Here is a 19315-nt window from a genome sequence, read left to right as displayed (position 1 = left end):
CAATATAAGTACTTATCTTTGGTTATGGGACATTCTTAATTAACATTTCTTCAAATATTGCTGCTTCTCCTTTTTTTCCTGAAGGAACTGGTATTAAATGGGTAAACTTGGAACCTATATATCAAATGTCCTTTTTCCTATATTTCTTTCATCCTTTTTATCTCTTTCTTCCTTTTGACTATGTGTGAAAAAATTCTTAGGCCTAAATTTCTACTCTCTAACATATTCTTTTGTCTGCTCTGCTTTTCAGGCCCTTTATTGAGTTGCTTTTAATTTTAGAAATTTGAATTTTCATGCCCATCAATTCTAATTAGTTTTCCCCTAAACCTCCTTACTCTTATGTTCTCATTTCTCTGAAAAGACTATTGTTATTAAAAAATCTTATTTTTAGTGTTTATCATAGTTTGTCTGTAGTTTACAGTCTAATTTAGACAAAAATATACACACTAGTAATATGAAACTGAATAAAAGTGAGAGCTGATGTTAACTGTGGGAAAGGTAAGAGGTCTCATAGACATTAAGTTCTAAGTTAGAACTTCTCTACTATGAGGTAGTAATACTATTTCAAATTTGCCTCTGGACGCCGACCCTATATCTGGGCATACAGCAAGGGAGAAGAGGGAAGGTGAGAGCTCAAAACAGAAAGGGAAGAATACAGGGGACCATGATGATGTATCAGTGATGAGTGCAATGGCGGTAAAACTGTGGGGACTACACCTGAGGGGAGAAATCAAATGCTGTCCAAAAATTAACAATCATGTAAAAAAAAATTAAATATAAATTTTAAAAAATTGCCTCTCTGTATTAGTTTTCTAATGTTGTGTAACAAATTACCATACATGTAGTACCTTAAAGCATAACATATTTATTACTCACAGTTTCTGTGGGTGAAGAATCTGGTTTGTTTTAACTGAGTCTTCTACTCATAGTTTCCTAAGGCTGAAGCCAAGATGACAATTAACTGTAACTTCACTTGGAGGCTCATTTAAGCCAAGATGATCTTTGCTGTTCCAGGGCCTTAAGATGTTGGTAGGCCTCACTTCATTGCTACTGTAGGACTAAAGTCTCTGTTGAATAGTATTTGACTGTGAACCACTCTCAACTATGAAAGATTATTTCTCAGGTCTTTGTCATTTTACCTCAGCAGCAGAAAACTTCCTGGTCATCAATCCCTGTCATGCTTCAGATTCCTGACTCCACTTCTACAACCAGCCAGAGAAAACTTTGCTTTTAGAGTGCTTAAGTGATGATATCAGTATAATATATGTTTCTTTTGAGCTTTATACTTATTATTAAGCAAATATTGAAATAAATTCATTCATAACCCATACAATATTATGAGAGTTGAAATATTCTTGGTGCTTATAGATTTGAAATGAAGTTGTCCTTTCAAACATCAGTGTATCTTGACTATTTAACCCAATAAATTATCATTGAATATCCAGAAACCAAAAACAAAGGTGACATTTTAAAAATGGAAGATAATTTCAAAGTAAAAGTGATTCTTTCCCTCATTTCAAAATGTCAAGTGGAAAGGTAAATACATGGGAAAACATGCAAATCTCACTAAATAAACTTGAGGAAAAAATACCTTGTCAATTAAATACAAACCTGAAATGAATCCTGGAGATTTTAAGAATTACAACTATTCATGTAAATAGTTACAGATAAGTAATTAATTGTACCTAATTAATGGAAATTTTTTACACCTTTATCTTCTTTGTATATACTTATTTTCCCATATATTTAATAAAAAAATGATACTGCTATCAAGATACATAATTTATAAAACAAGATCATTTTTATAAGCAATTTTTCTTAAGAGGGAGAAATTTAAGAGAAGCAGTGAACACTGAAGCAGAATGATCACAATATTCTCAAAGTAAAAATGTGTGCCTCTTATTTAAAATAGTAGACTAATCTAGACAGTAGGAACAGCACGAGAAGGCTGGAAATCAGAACTGAGACTAAACAGACTAAACTGCCAAGAAGATAATCTTTGTCTTCAGTTTCTCTCTTGACTTTAAACCAAGTGGAAAGTCAAAGGAAAAACTCCTCATTCCCATTGTAGGATGACTAACGAATACAATGGAAAGACTTATCCCTCAATATGACCTATTAACATTGCCTATAAAAAAGAAGAAATTTAGGAAAAACTATACTTTCATCTCATGATTTAAAGACAGTTTTAGTTTAAATCAATCTTGTAACTGTAAGACAATGTACCATTGTAAAAAGAAATTGTTGGTTATTTGTTTTATCAGGCGGTTCACCTGTCAGGCCCAGACTCTAAGTTCCTGTCTCTCTTCCATGTGTTGTAGTTCAAGCTACTTTTGTCAGAGTTCTGTGGTGCCTCTTCAGAGTGGCCCACGTGTACACCATCTGCTGTCATCTCTCTGGGGCCTAGGTTGAAATCTGTTAGTTCAGTGCTCAAATTCTTGGGTATGCAAAACATGATTCTGTCCACATACTGGGGTCATTTCCTGAGCTCTCCCAGTCTGCCGTTAACTCATTACTTACCCATTCCCTGGGCTCCACCCTTTAGTCTTATGGCTATAACCTTACATACCAGGGATTTTGTTCTCTGGTGCTGAGCACTCTGAGGATAGAGAGAGAAAGAGCTGATAGATTTTGTCTCTGTATTTTGAAGGCTTAGCGTCACGGGAGACTGAAGTATCCCTTCTTGAAAGTTTTTTGTTACTCTAAGCTCCTGGCTGTCTTTACTACTCCCACAGCAGTGATAGTCCCTGGGAAATGGGCATGAGAGGAAGGACAAAAGGAGAGAGGGAAAAATGGGAAATTCCTCCTTTCTCCTGAAATTTTTGAGCCCAAACTAGAGGATTCTTTTCTCTCTCTGTTATCACCGGAATACTCGGTTCCAGCTTTCAGCCAAGTTAGGATTGTGATAGAGGATACCATATCATGACCACATGTTTGGTACTCTGCATTCCGGCATTCTTAATTTGCTTGCTGCTATTTACCGACCAGAGGCCTTATCATCCAGGTTTTGTGGTTGTATTCATTACAGAGGAAGGATGGCAAGTACTTATCTAAATTCATCTTTATAATCTTCATACCCACTGTTTTTCCTGTATTACCCATCTTACTATAGAGAAGAACCATAAAAGATAACTGAGGTTTTTGTTTGATTTACTGACAATTCAAGTCATCTTTTAGTACCTTCTCTCTGTCACTGTTTCACTGTACTCACATCCAGTCTACTGACCAACTCTCATATTTTTTGCTTTCTGAATATCTGGTTCCCATCTCCTTTTTATTTTGACCTCGTTGGGCTCCTTATTTCTTGTTGGCCTTTTCATATCTTTACTTCTAGTGCATCTATTGCTTAAGCTGTCAATGTGATCTTTCTAAAGCATAGTTGAAAATATTATCTGCTTAAAACTTTTCTGTAATTTTTTTTATTGCTTAGATGATAAATTAAGAACTCTTCAGCTTAACACAAAGCTTTGTTCTTTTGACTTTCTTGCCACTTTTTGGTTCTTCATCTGTTAATCTTCAGCAATACCATATTGTTTGCATCTCCCTTAAAGTGCTCTTTTGAGTGTTTACATGAAATCCCATCTCCTTTGTCTTCTTGGAAGATTATTAATGATACCTTTTACTGTCTTATTGCTTGGGGAGTATGCGAGATCAAGGAGGAAAGAAAACTGTGTTTTCAGTATCATTGAATTGATTTCCGAGCTATAAAGGGGATGATGATTCACTATAGAAATAATTATTACTAATATATATAGAATGTTAGTTTACAAGAAGTTTTTGATTTCTTCATTTAGTATTCACACTAACTTCACATTATAGACATTGATTTGGCAAAATTTTTAATTTCCTTTGTTAGTCAGCTTGTATTAGTACTGCATTATATTGTCTCCATATTACTGAATAATGTAAATATCTGACAAAATAATACACATCTAATACAATTGTGATAAATGTTGAGTAGAAACTGATGTTAAGTGGGGATGACGGACTAATTTTATAGTGGTCATTAATACATATTTTTGGGCTATGACAACTTTGGCTTCTCAATTCAACTTTGTAACTGCACTTACAGCACAGTACAATGATGGATGTTTATAATAATAACCTTGACTCTTAAAGAACAAACATCAACATAAGTATTTTCCCACTGAAAAATATTAATATTTATGATTTGTTTGTACAGTTTGAAAATGTATATGCATTTACACTGTGGTTTATACTATAATAACCAGTCATAAAATCTCCATTTTGCTAATGGATTGAAAAAAGAGAGATTCTGACAGGTTCAGCTCTTAAACCTGATATGTGTTTTCTAATAATTTAAAAAAATCCCTTTATAAATGAATCTCTATAGTTAAGATTAATTTTTATCTAAGAATTAATCCTCTGGAATTGGCAAACTGACTTTGTAACCCATGAGATTTTTATCATCATGTCTAACTCTGTACCCTAGGACAAAAGCAAGCATAGACAATGTGTAAATGAGTAAGTGACTGAGTTCCAGTAAACTTAATGGACAACAAAATTTGAATTTTATATAATTTTAATATGTTCATGAGATGTTCTTTTCATTTTTTCCACCACTTAAATATGTAAAAAAAAACACTTTTCTTACATTATGAACCATTCAAAAACACATGGCAGACTAGATTTGTCCCATAACCTGTATTTTGCCAATTCCTCTTCTAACCCAATCCTCTGTCTTTTCCCAGAGGTGACAGATATCCTGTATTTGGGGTTTATCTTTCCTATAGATTTTTTTAAAATTCCTTTTCCCACATATATAATGTCCCTAACAATATATTATTTTTGAGCACTATAAAATTTGCGTTGTTTATAGATTAGGATTTACTTTTTTTTTTCATTCAACTTTGTTTTTGTAAGGTGTATTCATGTATGTAATCAACTATATCTGATATAGCATTATGTGAATATATTACAGTTATTCTCCTGATAGAGAGTTTTAGGTTGGTTTTAGTTTTGCACTGAACAGTCTTATACATGTCTCTGGCACATATGTACAGGAATATTTCTTGTTTGTGTATTTTTTCCTATTTAATAATGTAATTGAAAAACTTCAGAATTTTATAAAAAATTGATGATGCAGGATTATATATCCCTTCATAAATTCATCTCAAATCATTTTGTATTTATATTAGTGGAATAATGCCTTTAATCAACAGTTGTGTTAAAACATTTTATTCCTTCATTTAGTATTGCACACAAATTTATTGACTGTAAATGTTAAATGTTAGCTTTTTTGCTAGCAGGAGAATTTAAGATAAGCAGTAAAGAATATAGCCAACAACTCTATTAGTTGTTGATTAAGCCAACAACTAAGTAATAATTATTGTTCATTGAAAGCTTACTGTGCTAGTCATTATGTTAAGCAGTGTATATGCATTATTTCTGTATTAGTCTACTAGGACTATTTTGTCATAACAAAATATCCCAAACTAAATGACTTAAACAACAGAAATTTACTATCTCACAGTTCTGGAGGCTAGGAGTCTGAGATCAGTGGTGTTGACAGGGCTGGTTTCTGCAGAGGGCTGTGAAGAGTCTGTATATGCTTCTTTCTTACCTTCTGGCAGTTGACTGGCAATAGTTAGCAGTAGTTTGGATATAGAATCATCACCCTGATCTCTGCTTTCTTTTCTCCTTATGTCCTCCCTGTGTGAATCTATCTCCAAATTTTCCCATTTATGTAAGGACACCAATCTTATTATTTGTTTTCCCCCTAATGATCTCATTTTAGCTTGATAAAGATACTACCTCCAGATAAGGTCACATTCTGCGGTACTAGGGGTCAGGACTTCAATATATGAATTTGGAGTGAGGGAGAAGAAGGGACGCAGTTAAACCCCTAACAGTCGCTTTTAGGTTTTACAACGATCTTCTCTCACTTTTAAGCCTTAATATACTGTTCATATAACACATTATACTGCTGTAAAAACCCTAGCTATTAAAAAGTAACTTATGCCTTATTCCAAAACAAGATGGCATAAACTAGTATTTCCCTGTACCTCTCCTCTAAATACATATAATTAAAGTATCTGTAAATTACTTAACATAGAATAATAGTAGGAATCTAAATGCTGGAAAGAAGGTAAACTGATGGTGGACCTCTCAGGACTTAGGAAATAGCAATGCAGGGTTCTTTGGGTTTTCCTTTATCTGCTGTATATCCTGAACTTCTGTGGATCATGCCAACAACCGAAACTCATCAAATAAATACACAAAAAACAAGAAGAATCTGTTCTCACTGGTGTCACAGTACTAGGAAAGTAGAGTTCCAAGACTTGTTACATTGGAGTCCTAGTAAGTGGATTAAACTGTAGGTAACAGTTAAGCCTTGGACTGTCCCAACTCCATTCCACACCGGAAGCACGGGTAAATAATTTGGAGGACAGTTTGACCCAGCAGCAAAGCTGTGGCCAACCCTGCCCCGTTTAAAAACTAGGGCAGTGGTAGGTGATTCCATCTATACATAGCAGCACCACAAACCCCAGTGTCTTCCTGCTTCCTGCCCAGTGATAATGAGACCAGGCCCAGTGACATATGCCTCCAAATTATCTGGAAATCTCTGAATAATAGAAGGCGGCCCAGGGAAGCAACTTCCATCCTCATAAAATAGCACCAATAGTGATTAAGTAAGGAGCTCCATAGTACCAGAAGAATGTAGCAGATCACCATATCATTGCAAGCATTCAGAAAGCCAAGCTGTCGTTAGAACTACAACCCACAAAACTAGTCTAGAACCTAAATGCTAAATCTAAACTGACTGGTAAAATAGAAGTTATATAAATGGTATCAAGAGTCTTATAACATAATTACCAAAATATTTAAAACATAGTAAAAAATCACTAGTCATGCCAAGAATCAGAAAAATCATGGCTTGAATGAGAAAGGACATTGAGTTGATATCAGTACCAAGCTGACTCAGAGACTTGATTTTATTAGACAAGAATTTTAAAGTTGCTATAAACAGATGCACCAGCAAATCATTTAAAATGCTCTAGAATGAATGAAAAAAAAAGGAAAATCTCAGCGAAGAGATAAGAAAACCAGTGACATTATATAATTAAAAAGTAAAATAACCAAAATTTGAGATTCATAGGATATATTCAGTAGTAGAGATGAGATGACAAAAAATAGAATCAGTGAATTTTAAGACATCAGTCAAATTTACTCGGTGTGAACAACAGAGAGAAAAAAAGACTGAAGAAAATGATGAGACTCTTAAGGATCTAAAGGACACAAAACCCCAAAATTTAACCTTTGTAACATCAGAGCCCAAAGGACAGGAGACTGTGCAACTGAAAAAAATATTTAAAGAAATAATGGTTGAAAACTTTACACATTTGGTGAGAGACAAGAATCTCCAGATTCAAGAAACTGAACAGATCCCCAAATAGGGTAAACTGAAACAAATCCTCATCAAGAAATATTATTAACCTTCTAAAAGTAAAAGACAAAGAAAACAATCTTAAAATAGAGAAAATGACACATTACCTACAAAAAGGACAATTTGAATGACAAAAACAAAATAGACCCAAAACAAGCAGAATGAGGGAAATAATTAAGAGTAGCAGTCTTTGAAAGTGAAACCAATAAAATTATTGATAAATTTAGTAAAATGTAAAACTCATTCTTAGAAATGGTCAATGAAATGTCTAGCACAACTCACAAGAAAATTGACGCAAATTACCAGTATCAGGAAATAAATGGACATAATACTACAGCTATTTTAGTGATTAAAAGGATAACTTTACACTCAAATTTAACAACTTAGAAGACATAAGCCAAGACTTCAAAAACCACAAACCATCAAAACCAGCCAAGTTGTAATAGATATCTTAAATAGCTCTATTTTGTTCTACAGTTATAGCTTTCACTCAGTCCTGTGTTTTCAAGTACAACATATTGTTAAGATTTTGTTACTAATAAAAAATGTTTTTATGGATATTGAATGAGGAAAAAAATTTCAAACTATTAATATTAATGTGTTAATATTAGGTGGAAAAATCAGACTAGTTATAGTAAAACTCTAATTTTGTATAACTAAACATGTATATATACATATGCATAGAAGGGAATTTAAAAAAGGGGAAATACTGGGCCTCCCTGGTGGCGCAAGGGATTAAGCACCTCACTATGAAGCAATCCGCAGCCTCTGCAGCAGGAGTTCGATCCCCAGCCAGCCAGAGAGCATCCCACATGGCACAGCAGACCTCTCCTGTCTTGTCTGCTGCTCCCCTCAGCAGTGTATTTCAGTCTGCCTGTTCTGCTCCCCACTCTGTCTCTGGTGAGTCCTCTCACCCCCCCACAGCATTTCTGGCCTGTACCCCAGTTCTTGTATACATAAATAAATAAATCTTAAAAAAATATAAATTAAAAATAAAAGGAGAAATACTTTTAAACTTCGAATTTCTTAGATGATAAAATTATGAATTTTTTACATTTTCTTTATTTCATAAATTTTCTGCAACGAACATCATTTGTTTTTATGAGGACAACTACATACGTATGTAAAGTAAGTGGATTCAGTTAAAACTAATTTCCAGTGGAAATGTTAATTCCAAAATTTGTTCATAAGCGTCCATTTGATTGTGATCTATAAGACCATTGGTGACCTGAAAAAATTTTCAGTCATGGCGGAATCAGAATCTAGAAGTAGTGGATTAAAAAATAAAGGGGAGGGCCTCCCCGGTGGCGCAACGGTTGAGCGCTGGGTTGCGAAGCTGCCCGCAGTCTCTGCAGCACCAGTTCAAACCCCACCTGCTCCCCGGCCACCAGAGGAGGGTCCCACATGGCGTGCAGACCTCTCCTGCCGCCCGCTGCTCCCCTCAGCAGCATACTTCGGTCCTTCTGCCTGCTCTGCTCCCAGCTCTGGTGAATTCGCTCACCCTCCCGCGCTTCTGACTGTACCCAGTGCTTGTATAAATAAATAAAAATAAATCTTAAAAAATAAATAAATAAATAAAATTTCTAAAGATAAATAAATAAATAAAGGGGAAACACAAAAATGAAAGTAATGAATATAAAAAGTACTCTTTCAACAAGCTGATAAAACGACATCAGATAGGGAAGTAGGACTGATGATGTTTTCAAGTTGGGAGGAACTTCAAGTGTGCTTTTCTCCCGAAGGAAGAAAAAAATGCAATTTGACAATCCGATATTTTATTTTATTTTATTTTTAAAGATTTATTTATTTTTATACAAGAATTGGGGTACAGGCCAGACATGCAGGGTGAGAGGATTCACCAGAGACAAGTGGGGAACAGAACAGGATTGCTGAGGGGAGCAGCAGGTGAGACAGGAGAGGTCTGTTCCACCATGTGGGTTTCTCCCTGGCCGGCCGGGAATCGAACTCGTGCTGCAGTGGCTGCGGATTGCTTAATAGGTTGCATCTTAACCCCTGCGCCACCAGGGAGGCCCAGACAATCTGATATTTTAATTGAAGGATTTAATAATTTCTATTAAGATAATTCTATATTTATGATGAACTGTTAAATGAGTCAGTTTGTGATTGGATATGATCATTTGCAGTATAGGAAAATGAATTACCTTAGTGCAAAGTGTGAACTCAAGTATTTTATATTGTATGTGTGTATTTTGTATGTAATGTATCATGTAGAAATGGATTGGCCCTTTGTAAAGGAAAAATTTTGATTTGGGGTTTTGTCAACCTCCAAAGCAGTTTCAAAAACCTGTTTACTAAAATGACTAATAAAAACATAGCTGCTCTCTTTTTTGAATACTTATGTTTGAGGTTCTCTTGCTTCCTTCTGTTCTCACGTAATGTATTGGGTAAATTGACATGCCAGAGTTTGTTACTAGTTGATCAGCTAGAGATGATGAGTATTTGCCAAAAGAAGTAAAGTGGCACCTGGATATTCCTAGGTAAGATGCTGATGTAGCCTTAGTCATTCTTTAAACTTAGTACTTAAATGATAAACAGGGAATCCTGCAAAACCTGGCAGCTATGTATGGAGGCAGGCCCAGCTCTTCAAGAGGAGGGAAGCCAAGAAACAAAGAGGAAGAGGTATGCTTCCCGCATGTTCGCTACCTCGTCACAGCCATTTTTGAGTTTATTGCCTTCTTTTCTTGCATGGTTAAAATTCTTAACAATTATTTGAGGATTTTGTAGGTCTGTAGGGGCCTATTAATATATTTTGGCTGACATACTACATTATAATTTTGTCCCATAACTGTTATTCAGTATTCTGAGTTCACTTTCTTTTCTTTTGATAAAATTAAAACTTTGTAATTTTAATGTATTTTCAGAAGTAAGTTGATCTAAATTAAACACTTGAAAGCTAATATTACATTTTCATTAACCAGATTTCAACGCTTTTATTTCTTGTATTCGGATTAACACTTCCTTAAATTAAAAATTTTAGCAGTAAAAATCTTGATAGTTTTTGTTTTAAATAAAATGCTGTTTTTCTCTTTGTAGGTTTATTTGGCAAGGCTGAAGCAAATAAGACTGCAAAATTTCAATGAACGCCAACAGATTAGAGCCAAACTTCGTGGTGAAAAGGCAGGTTGAAAATCAATTTTTTAAAGTGGAATTTAGGAACATTTAATTGACTGTTTATAATAGATTAAAATGATTTTATAAAAGATTAAGAATGCTATACCACTAACAAAAAATAAAAACTGATATAGTAAAAGTCAAAGACCAGAAAAATTTTAATTAGGGATAATTAAATCATAAATACAGTATATATTCAGTAAATCATATATACAGATATGGGGATTTAAAATTGGTAAAGGCATTTATTCCATAGGAATTCTGAAAGGAAAATATAAGTAGAACCTATGGACATAAAAGGGACATTTTTTATTATTCTCTTTTTATCTTTTATCCGTTGTGCAAGAGTTGACAGTTGTGAAAATTTGTAGCTATGAGAAAATTAGCAGTGTTGAACAACTTTCCATTTTATATTTTTAGATGTTAGTATGTTCATACCACTTTCCACAGAACTCAGTGCAGAATTTGAATGTCTGTCCTAAATGGTTTTTCTACTTATTTTGCAGAAAGGAACTGATAGTCCCAGAGGACAAGAAGGAAGTGAGGAAACTGATGTGAGGCGCAAAAAAATTGAAGCATTGAAGGTATAGACGAGTAATGATATTAGAAATGTTTTCAAAGAGAAAGTTGAAACCTCAGATGAATAGTTGCATTCTTAAGTCTGACTTTGTTAAATCACCTATTAGCTTGCCTTCATTTTTCTTTCCATTATCCCTCACTTTTTGGTTTCTGAAAAAGAGCATTTTTTCTGTCATATATTTATGAAAAGAAATTTGATGAAAGCCTGGCATAAGTACATGAAACTCTTACACAAATAACCTTAAAAAGAAAGAATGAAAACCTTCAAAGTGAAAAAAATATGGTTGTCCATTTCTATGAAGATAAATGAGGTTTATGTTTAGTTATCATAAGTAAATTTTTCACATTTATATTTTTGTTAGAATTTACCTGTGTTTATTTTCATTGAACGAATACTTACTGAGCAGTGCTGTGTGTTGATCCCTGGTCTAGTGCTAGTGAGTAAACATGGATTTTTTATTCTGAAAATACACATAATTACACACACGCACTTTTTTAGTTACTAAATAAATATCTTCACAGATTTTTAAAAAACCTCTCTGGTAACTAATTTGTTGTTTGTTTTTATTTTCAGGCTCAAGCAAATGCACGTGCTGCTGTGATAAAAGAACAATTAGAGCGAAAAAGAAAGGAAGCATATGATCGAGAAAGGAAAATATGGGAAGAGCAGGTAAGATTTAGTTTATATTCTTCCTCTTGTATTAATATTCTTGTATCTCTTACTGGTAATATCAGCATTATAATTTTATTCTACTTTTTTTTTCTCATTCTTCCTCCCTCACTCTTTTCTCTCCTGCTGTCCTTATCTCTGTCACTCTGTCTCTCTTATAATCAAGGATGATCTATGTGGATGTTATTTTGGGGTTTGATTTGAGATGACAGCCTATTTTATTTTTAATTTTTTATGTTACCAAGCAGCTGATCAAAGTTCCAGTGTCATTTAATGACTACGGCTTCCTTCCTCTACTGATTTATGATGCTACCTCTAAGATACATTAAATTCTCATATATACTAGGGAATGAATTTATAACGTGTGTGTTGTGTGTGTGTGTGTGTGCATATATATATATATATAAAATGTACTTTTTACTGGGACTCTAACTTCTGCTCTAATACTCTTTCTGTCAGTTCTACCAGTACCTCATTATATTATGAGTGTAGACAATATTTTAATTTCTGATGGCGTTCTTCCCTCGTTTTTCCTTTACTCCTTTTTACATTTGTTTTCCTCAATTATTTGCTCTTTTTCTATCTTCCCTCCCCCTTACCTTCAGGTTGCTTCAATTCTACAGCCATATTTTTTAGGGTTGATTAGTGGTTTGATTTTGTCTGAACCTTTGTTTTGTTTCTCTATATTCCACATGTAAGTGAAACCATCTGGCATTTGTCTTTCTCCTTCGGACTTATTTCACTTAGTATCATCCCCACTGGTTCTATTCATGTTACAGATGGCTATAGTTCATCTTTTTTTATAGCTGAGTGGTATTCCACTGTTATATACACCGCATTTTTCCTTTTTTTGTTTTGCTGAAAATTTTTTGTTATAAATTTTTTAATTTATATTTATAATTTAATAAATTACCACTATTTTACATCCATCCTTGTTAGTTTTTTCACAATACAGCATTTTTCCCCCTCAGGTGTAGTCACCAAAGTTCTCCCACCACCAAAGCATCCATAATCCTCCACCATAGTCCATTGTCCTCTCCCCCATCTTGTTTTCTTCCTCTCTATACTGCTATCTTCCATAATGTCTCAGATCTGTGGTCAGCTTTCAGAGGTTGGTTTTAAAGTTTGTCTAATCCTTAGTTTGATTTCACTATATTCTATATATAAATGAAATCATCCATATTCCATAATTTTTTAATCCTTTATCCTTGGGCACTTGTGTGGTTTCCATAACTTAGCTATTGTCTGTAGTGCTACAGTGAAACCTTCCTTAGGCGAGGCAGGGAATCTGGAACATTCTCTTTTATGGAGATTACACTGTTACAGAACCACAAGAAAGAAGTTAGGCAGGTCAAGATAATGATGGCCATTTTGTCTGCCAAAGACCAGGAGCTGCCTCCCATGTTTCTCTTACCAGTGTGTCTCCTCCAAGTATCTCTCTCTGTCTTTCCTCCATATGTCATCTCCCATTTGTCTCCTCTGAGATCCCTTGCAGCAATACCATCTCCCTTTGTATATCCATCTTGCTCCTTCTCAGCTGTCCCCATTTGGGAAGTCCAGTTCTTGTCATGCTGGGATTTATAGTCCTCAGTGCCTGAGATCTCTCCAGTGTGGAGATGGGAATCGAATCTGTAAAAACATCAAGTGGTGCAGTGTTCCTCTAATAGCTCAAGTATGAAATAACTGGTAGTGCATCCCATCTTGCCTAAGACTGTCTAGTCTATGGGCCAAAAATCTACCTGGTTATAACTCTGTTTAAATTATAACTCTGTTTAAATCCAGTGTTTCTTATTTCCCTTTTTTCCTTCTTTGAGACATAGCATGAATAGGGTGTGAGTATGAAATAGTCACTGTGCTAACTTATTGCCTTTTCTCCTAGAGAAAATTGTAGCAACCAAATTTGTCAGAAATAGAAATAATTCATCGTTAGCATCAGAACCAATGATTTCTTCTGTTACCCAAATCCCTTTCAAACTTAACCCTGATCTGAAAATAATGTGAGCCTATTTGGTAGCATGTTTATGCAGTAGTTAGGGACAATGAGCTTTTGTTCTCTTGGGTTTATGTCTTCAACATAAGAAACAGAAACTTTTCATGTGCTGATTTGCATAGTGGGGCAATGATTATATCAAAATGAATCAATATGAAACTCACTGTGTGTTCTTTTTTAATCTGCTTTCCTAATGGGTAGTCTGCTGATGTTACCCTTATGTTCAGCTACACTCCTGCAGTTGTAAGCTTTAAGGGCCATTGCCCTCATAGTTTTTATTTTGTCTTTAATAACTCATGCCAGCAGTCTGCTTAGCACCTGTAGGTGATCACATTGATAATACATGTATTAAATATGATTAACTTAGGCTTGCTGCAAATCAGACTTTTCTTTAAAATGTGACCTTTATCCAGATTGCATGGGGGAGAAATCAAGTATTTGATAATAGTCTGTATAATTGTTTATGTGGTGCACTGTAATCTTGAAGATGGGTGAGCTACTCCATCTCTACTGAACTCAATATGCATGCATAGGCTCTATTGTGGCAGCAGGCCTATTGTAGTCCACTGCTGCACCATGCCCCCCAGTGTAGTGTGAGTGGTTATGTCCTAGTTTATATTATGATTGGCAGGTAGCATACTGAATTGGCATAGTTCACGTTTCCTTGATCTCAGGCACATGTTTCCTTTTCTTCTACTCATGAAGAAATGTTGTGATTCAGAATATTGTGCTTCCAACAACTCAAGTTAATATATATAAAGCTCATGCTTTATGTTCCTTTGCAAAAATCTGTTCTTGATCTGGAAACATGGCCCACAAACACCCATAAATTTGATCTTAAATACTTTTTATATAATAATTTTCTAAAGTACTGTTCCCCAAATAGAGTTTTTTTTTTTTTTTTTTATTTTTTAAAACCAGAAATTTATTGCGTGACTGCTGAAATCCTTAAGATGAACTGGATGCTGCAGCAGTGGCCCTCTTGGGTTTAGGTGTTGTTCCTTCACGGAATCCATGCCTGAATCTGTGGTATACAATTTTTAGGTGCCTCATTCGACCAGTCCCGGTGGTATTTCGCCTTTTAGCCTTGGCACTCCAGTTATACTTTCTCTTCCGCTTGGCAGGGTAGCCACACTTGCCGCAGGTTGACTTCTGAAGGTGGTAGGCCTTAGAGCCACAGTGGTGGCACAAGGTGTGCGTCTTATTGCGACGCTTTCCGAAAGATGACGTTCCTTTCGTCATCTTGCTTCTGCGGCCGGGACCAAAGAGGACGGAAGAGCCAAATAGAGTTCTTTTTATGGCTTGTTTCTCATTATCCTTCCCATTCAACACTATCATAATCACTGTCCAGGAGTAGGTATAAGCATGTACTTGATCATTCAGTAACTGTGTACATAATCTGTCTATTGAGTCAACTCTTTCATTTATTTCTTTGCTGCCTTATTCTCATTGGTGCTTGATACGTCCACTGACATCCCTGGATTGCAGTCCTACACTTGTAAGTGGAGCTGTATTACCTATTTTTTTCATTTAAACTATTGTATCATGGGACCCTTCTGCATATTCTTGGGACCCTTTCTGCATATTTCTTGCATTAATTCAGGCAGTATCAGTGGAAGTCTGTTCCTTGATTAGACTAGAAGCTATATATTGAATATGATAAGTTCCTCCTTTATTGTATTTAGATCTTTGTTACGTCTTTCATTTCCACCTTTGTTCTAGCCTTTCGACCTACCATAGTACTGTAAAACTTCCAGTGAACTCATTTCTGATCTATGGCTTCCTCAGAATTTCCTTATCCATTGTCTTGCCATCCAATCTCATGCATTTAATTAGACACATCATGCGACCAATTTGGAATCATGCTCCCTGTGCCAGGTGTCACTGGACATTAATAGAGTTTTAGAGAGACATCTCTGCAAGATATGTTTATTTGACATAAAGGATTCAAGAAAATCAAAGAATTCCACTTATGCTGCGGTTCTCTATTTCAGTTACTACTCTGATGACTTTTCTAGCATGAAGCTAAATTTCTTTTTTTTAAAAAAAAAAATATATATATATATATTTATTTATTTATACCAGCACTGGGTACAGTCAGAAGCTCGGGAGGGTGAGAGAATTTACCAGAGCCAGAGCTGGAGTGGGAGCAGAACAGGCAGAGTGACGAAGTACACTGCTGAGGGGAGCAGCCGGCAGCAGGAGAGGTCTGCGCGCCATGTGGGACTCTCGCCCGGCAGCCGGGAATCGAACAGGTGCTGCAGGCGGCTGGGGATCGAACCGGCGCTGCAGAGGCTGCAGTCAGCTTCGCAACCCAGTGCTCAACCGTTGCGCCACCAGGGAGGCCCTGAAGCTAAATTTCTCTAAGCAACAGGAGCGCAAGTTTCACAGTGGTAGTGGTGGTAGTGGAGGAAATAGGTGGAAAGAAGAAGGAAGGAAGCACCTATGGAAGCACTGCTTTTTATTTCAGCAAATGCTTTTTACAAATTATGTCTAATAATAACTCAGCTCTAGCAAGAGCTCTGCATTTTTATATAATATTTTTGTAATGGGCAGTTATATATTTGCATAGTAGCATAATTCTGCTTCCTTAGATAACCAGTTGGAGCCAACCTCTCTATTTCTAAAAGGCTGCAATCTATGTCATTACATCTATCCAATACACTTTAAAGGATTTTCATATACTTATTGATACAGTTCCAGAAAAATTCCTTAAGTGTCTTGCTTTCTGATTCACATTAAAACAACTGTAAAACTTTTTTCTCTATATATTTTTCTCCCTTTTAATAGTATTTCTTAGTTATAAAGTGCATGCAAATGACAGATTTCATTGCCTATATTATTGATAAATAAAAGCATTTTCTGGTATGGTACTTTGTATTCCTTTATGTCCCTTCAGAAGATTTTTATGTTGGCAGCATTGACCTGAGGTATGCATTGACCTGATCTGGCTCTTTAGGTCCAACAGGCAAGCAACAGATTTTCCTTTGGGAGAATTATTTTATTGTGTGTGCTTTTGGTAAAACTGTTAAACAAGGTGTCCTGGCTTCTTTCAGCTGAGGGTTAGGCTGTTCATCTAAAGTAGATCTGTTTGAATTCACTCCCAGGACTTGACATTTGAGCAGAATAGTGCAAGATTTGAAGTTGTAGTTTATTGAATCCTGTAAGAATACCTGATGAAACCATAAATTGGTTTCTTCTACCTAGGTCTGTAGAGCTGCCCTGGTTCCAGTACTTTTGGAGGACTTCCCTTTGGTTTTATGGCTCTACTTATAACCCTTTCTTTCGTCTCTTCTCTTCACCCTTTCTGTCCCTTTCTTTCCCACCTCCTCCACGTAAAGGTGCATAGCTTTGACATATCTTTAAATTGCTTTATATTCAAAATATGAAATCAATCCATTTAGTGATATTTTCCTAACATACATTAAATTCTTATTAATCATTCAGCATATAGAGATGAAATAGTACTTGTATTTACCTATGCTTCAAGAGTAGGTAAACTGATAATTTTGTGTGTTTGCAAACCTGGCCTCACTATTTGGTGCATTTTTGAGTTTTGTCATTTGGTGGCACTGTTCCATAAATTTTCAAGAAAATAAAATAGAAAAATGAAATAGAAGCTGTTTCACAGTGATAATTGAAAACCTTTTGTGGAAATAGAATCAGTATGGAAAAGTCTTGAATTGGTGAACCTGGTGAGAAATGGCTGGACTAAACAAGCCCCTAAAGCATTTTAATTTTTCAAGTTGCTTTATGAAACTTTAAGGTCAGTGGATTATTAATATTGCAAATGTATTAAAAATTGATTGAATTTCAAACACTTGTGCTAAAAAATATATATATACTACATATCTGGATCATCAATTTTGTAATAAAATTGTTTTTTTTTGTTTGTTTTAAGAGCTTATTTTTTGTCTACTGTGAAATTTTATTTCCTTAGTTTGGTTAATTTTTGTGTTTGTCATATTGAATCAACTTTTTTTTTTTTTAAGATTTTTTATTTATGCATACAAGAACTGGAGTTTAGACCAGAAGTGCGGGGGGTAAGAGGACCCACTAGAGACAGTGGGGAACAGAACAGGCAGATTGACCAAAAACACTGCTGAGGGGAGCAGCGGGAGAGACAGGAGAGGTCTGCTGCACCATGTGAGTTTCTCCCTGGCCGGCTGGGAATCAAACCCGTGCTGCAGAGGCTGTGGACAGCCCCACAGCACTGTGCTCAACCCACTGTGCAGTGGGCTGAAACAATATTGCCACATCTCAGTAGTTACCCTGAATTACTTTTAATTTTTTAATGACTGACTTAATTTTGTTATTGTTACTATATAAGTTAATAGAATGATTTGTTTGTCTTTGTTTTTTGGCTTAGATTTCCTGTATCTGAATTTTTTTTTTAATATTTATTTTGTGTGTAGAAGAATTGAGTTGTAGGCCAGAGGTGTGGGGAGTGAGAGGATTCACTAGAGACAGAGTAGAGAGCAGAACAGGTGGATTTACTGAAATACATTGCTGAGGGGAGCAGCAGACGAGACAGGAGAGGTCTGCTGCGCCATATGTGAGTTAGCTCTCTGGCCAAGGACTGAATTGAGGCCGTAGTGGTAATAGCGCTGAGACTTAACCCCTGGGCCACAAGGGAGGTCCCTGAAATTCTTAGCATGTTCATTATTTCAAGTTCTTCTGATCTGTTAGTTTAGGTGATGTACACAACATGTATTTATTTGCCATGTTTCTTTTTTTGATAAAATGTCTGTTCACATATTTTGGATTGTCTTTTTAATTGGATTGTCTTCTTATTATTGAGTCTTCAGAATTCTTTGTTTTGGCTAACAGACCATGATATCTTCTGCAGATATTTCCTCCTGTTTTGTGTCTTGTATTCTCTTCCCTTGACAGTTTCTTTCACAGAGCAATATTTTTGAATTTTAATGGAATCCAGGTGGTGGGTGCACTACAGGGGCAATAGCTCATTGGGGTATCCTAATATTGCTTAAAATAAAAATAATTTTAAAAAAGAACAACCTGGGCCTCCCTGGTGGCTCAGGACGTTAAGACGCAACCTATGAAGCTATCTGCAGCCACGGCAGCACGAGTTTGATCCCCGGCCAGGCAGCAACTCACATGGCACAGCAGACCTCTCCTGACTCATCCACTGCTCCCCTCAGCAGTGTATTTCAGTAGGTCTGCCTGTTCTGCTCCCCACTCTGTCTCTGGTAAATCCTCTCACGTACACCCCCACACACCTCTGGCCTGTATCCCAGTTCTCTTATGTATAAATAAATAAATTTTTTAAAAATTTAAAGAAAAATGATAAAGAACAACCTTTCTCCATTGAATTTACTTTGAAAATATTCCAGTGAGTTGCTCCATTGCTAAAGATTTAGGGTTATTGCTAAAGTTTATCATATTTATGTGCATCTGATTTTGTGCTCTCTATTCTATTCCATTGATCTGTTTTATTTTGTCACCAGTACAACATGTCTTGATTATTGTAGGTTTACAATAAGTCTTGAGGCCAGGTAGTATGGATCCTCCAATA

At 35.6% G+C, this 19315-nt stretch overlaps 2 protein-coding genes across 5 annotated transcripts in view; one reads left to right on the top strand and one right to left on the bottom strand.

Annotated features, from left to right (window-relative positions):
* The window catches only part of NEK1 (NIMA related kinase 1), a 139173-nt gene that overhangs the window by 83901 nt on the left and 35957 nt on the right, over positions 1–19315 (top strand). For 2 of the 4 annotated variants that reach the window (XM_037526423.2, XM_037526421.2), the window contains 4 exons: positions 9965–10048; positions 10463–10546; positions 11047–11124; positions 11694–11789. In XM_037526423.2, the coding sequence (XP_037382320.1) occupies positions 9965–10048; positions 10463–10546; positions 11047–11124; positions 11694–11789 (342 nt within the window). Of the gene's footprint in view, positions 1–1144; positions 1664–9964; positions 10049–10462; positions 10547–11046; positions 11125–11693; positions 11790–19315 lie in introns of those variants that run through there. The other 2 variants (XM_037526422.2, XM_037526424.2) reach the window with 2 other exon arrangements.
* Positions 14681–15052, bottom strand: LOC119257966 (60S ribosomal protein L37-like). The gene has a single exon (XM_037526425.2). The coding sequence runs from the start codon at positions 15019–15021 to the stop codon at positions 14728–14730; it is 294 nt and encodes a 97-aa protein (XP_037382322.1). The 5' UTR covers positions 15022–15052; the 3' UTR covers positions 14681–14727.

Source organism: Talpa occidentalis, unplaced genomic scaffold (assembly GCF_014898055.3).
Source record: "Talpa occidentalis isolate TD23 unplaced genomic scaffold, MPIMG_talOcc4v2.1 talOcc4.4, whole genome shotgun sequence".
NCBI lineage: Eukaryota > Metazoa > Chordata > Mammalia > Eulipotyphla > Talpidae > Talpa > Talpa occidentalis.
The sequence above is the reverse complement of the archived record's forward strand: the minus strand, read 5'-3'. Positions and strand labels throughout refer to the sequence as shown.

Excerpts from the sequence above, each read along its gene's own strand:
- LOC119257966 (XM_037526425.2), bottom strand. The coding sequence starts at position 15,021 with ATGACGAAAGGAACGTCATCTTTCGGAAAGCGTCGCAATAAGACGCAC.